Raw genomic sequence first — 1,452 nt, 5'->3', positions numbered from 1 at the left:
AGGCTGGAGTGCAATGGCTTGATCTCGGCTCACTACAACTTCTGCCTTCTGGGTTCAAGCAATTCTCCTGCCTCAGCCTCCTGAGTAGCTGGGATTACAGGCATGCACCACCATGCCCCAGCTAATTTTGTGTTTTTAATAGGGACAGAGTTTCTCCATGTTGGGCAGGCTGGTCTCGAACTCCTGACCTCAGGTGATCCGCCCGTCTCAGCCTCCCAAAGTGCTGGGATTACAGGCATGAGTCACTGCACCTGGCCTAGAGGCACCTTCTTGAAGTGGAATGGCTGCAGTGCTTGGAGAAATGCAGCGGGAGACCTGAACCTCCTTAGCGGGCAGGAGTGGGTGGGTACAGATCTAGGCCACTCCCTCTCACAGGTGAGATTTCTCACCAGGGTCTTCGTGGGAGCTCCAGGGGAAGGGAACAGCACAGGAAGCCTCTATCAGTGCCAGCCAGACACAGGACACTGCCTGCCAGTCAGCCTGAGAGGTGAGTAACTGGCGAGTGAGCTGGGAGGAATGGGATCTTGGGGAAACTGAGGCTGGCCCCAGCCCACCTAGATTTCTTGAGCTCCTCCAGAGCAACCTTCTGGTGCCTACAGGTTCCAACTATACCTCCAAGTACTTGGGAATGACCTTGGCAACAGACCCCACAGGTGGAAGCATTTTGGTAAGAATTTTGCGCAGTGGCATTATCAGAGCCGGTGAAGCTCATTCCAGGAATGAGAGATGAAAAGGGGAGGAATGTGGATAAAAGTTTCCACAGAAGGTCAGAGTCAATTAGTGTTTATTGAGAACCAATGATGAGCTAGCTTTTTTTTTTTTTTTTTGAAACGAGATTTGATTCTATTGCCCAGGCTGGAGCGTAGTGGTGTGATCACAGCTCATTGCAGCCTCAACCTTCCTGGGCTCAGGTAATCCTCCCCCCGCAGCCTACCAATTAGCTCGGACTACAGGTGCATGCTACCACGCCCAGCTAATTTTAATATTTTTTGTAGAGATAGAGTGTCACCACATTGCCCCAGACTGGTCCTGAACTCCTGAGCTCGGGAAATCCTCCTGCCTCAGCCTCCCAAAGTGCTGAGATTACAGGTGTGAGCCACCACACCCAGTAGTCAGCTGTTTTCAAGAATTTATGTCACTTTTCTTCCAAATATGAAATATCTATGATCATTGATATGCAATATGATTTTTAGTGGCATACAAGCTTTTAATGTTTTCATAGTTATATATTTCTTTATATGACTTTAATGGCTTGTTAGAAAAAAATATGCCAAGCACATCAAATTTATAATATTCTAGATCATATTGCGTAGGAAGAGGCTGAAGTTAAACAAAAATTTAAAGGAAAATATTAAGAAAATAATATGCTTATATGGCAGATATTGTGAAGCATTACACAAATGTCTGAACTTTAGGAAACACTCTTTTCTTTTTTTTTTTTTTTTTTTTTTT

At 45.7% G+C, this 1,452-nt stretch overlaps 1 protein-coding gene across 1 annotated transcript in view; it reads left to right on the top strand.

Annotated features, from left to right (window-relative positions):
• ITGAL (integrin subunit alpha L) overlaps positions 1–1,452 on the top strand; it is a 51,365-nt gene that overhangs the window by 2,740 nt on the left and 47,173 nt on the right. Inside the window, 2 exon segments of the mRNA XM_017515470.1 lie at positions 393–487; positions 600–667. Coding sequence (XP_017370959.1) covers positions 393–487; positions 600–667 — 163 coding nt within the window.

The sequence above is a fragment of the Cebus imitator genome, unplaced genomic scaffold, assembly GCF_001604975.1.
Source record: "Cebus imitator isolate Cc_AM_T3 unplaced genomic scaffold, Cebus_imitator-1.0 Scaffold552, whole genome shotgun sequence".
NCBI lineage: Eukaryota > Metazoa > Chordata > Mammalia > Primates > Cebidae > Cebus > Cebus imitator.
The sequence above is the reverse complement of the archived record's forward strand: the minus strand, read 5'-3'. Positions and strand labels throughout refer to the sequence as shown.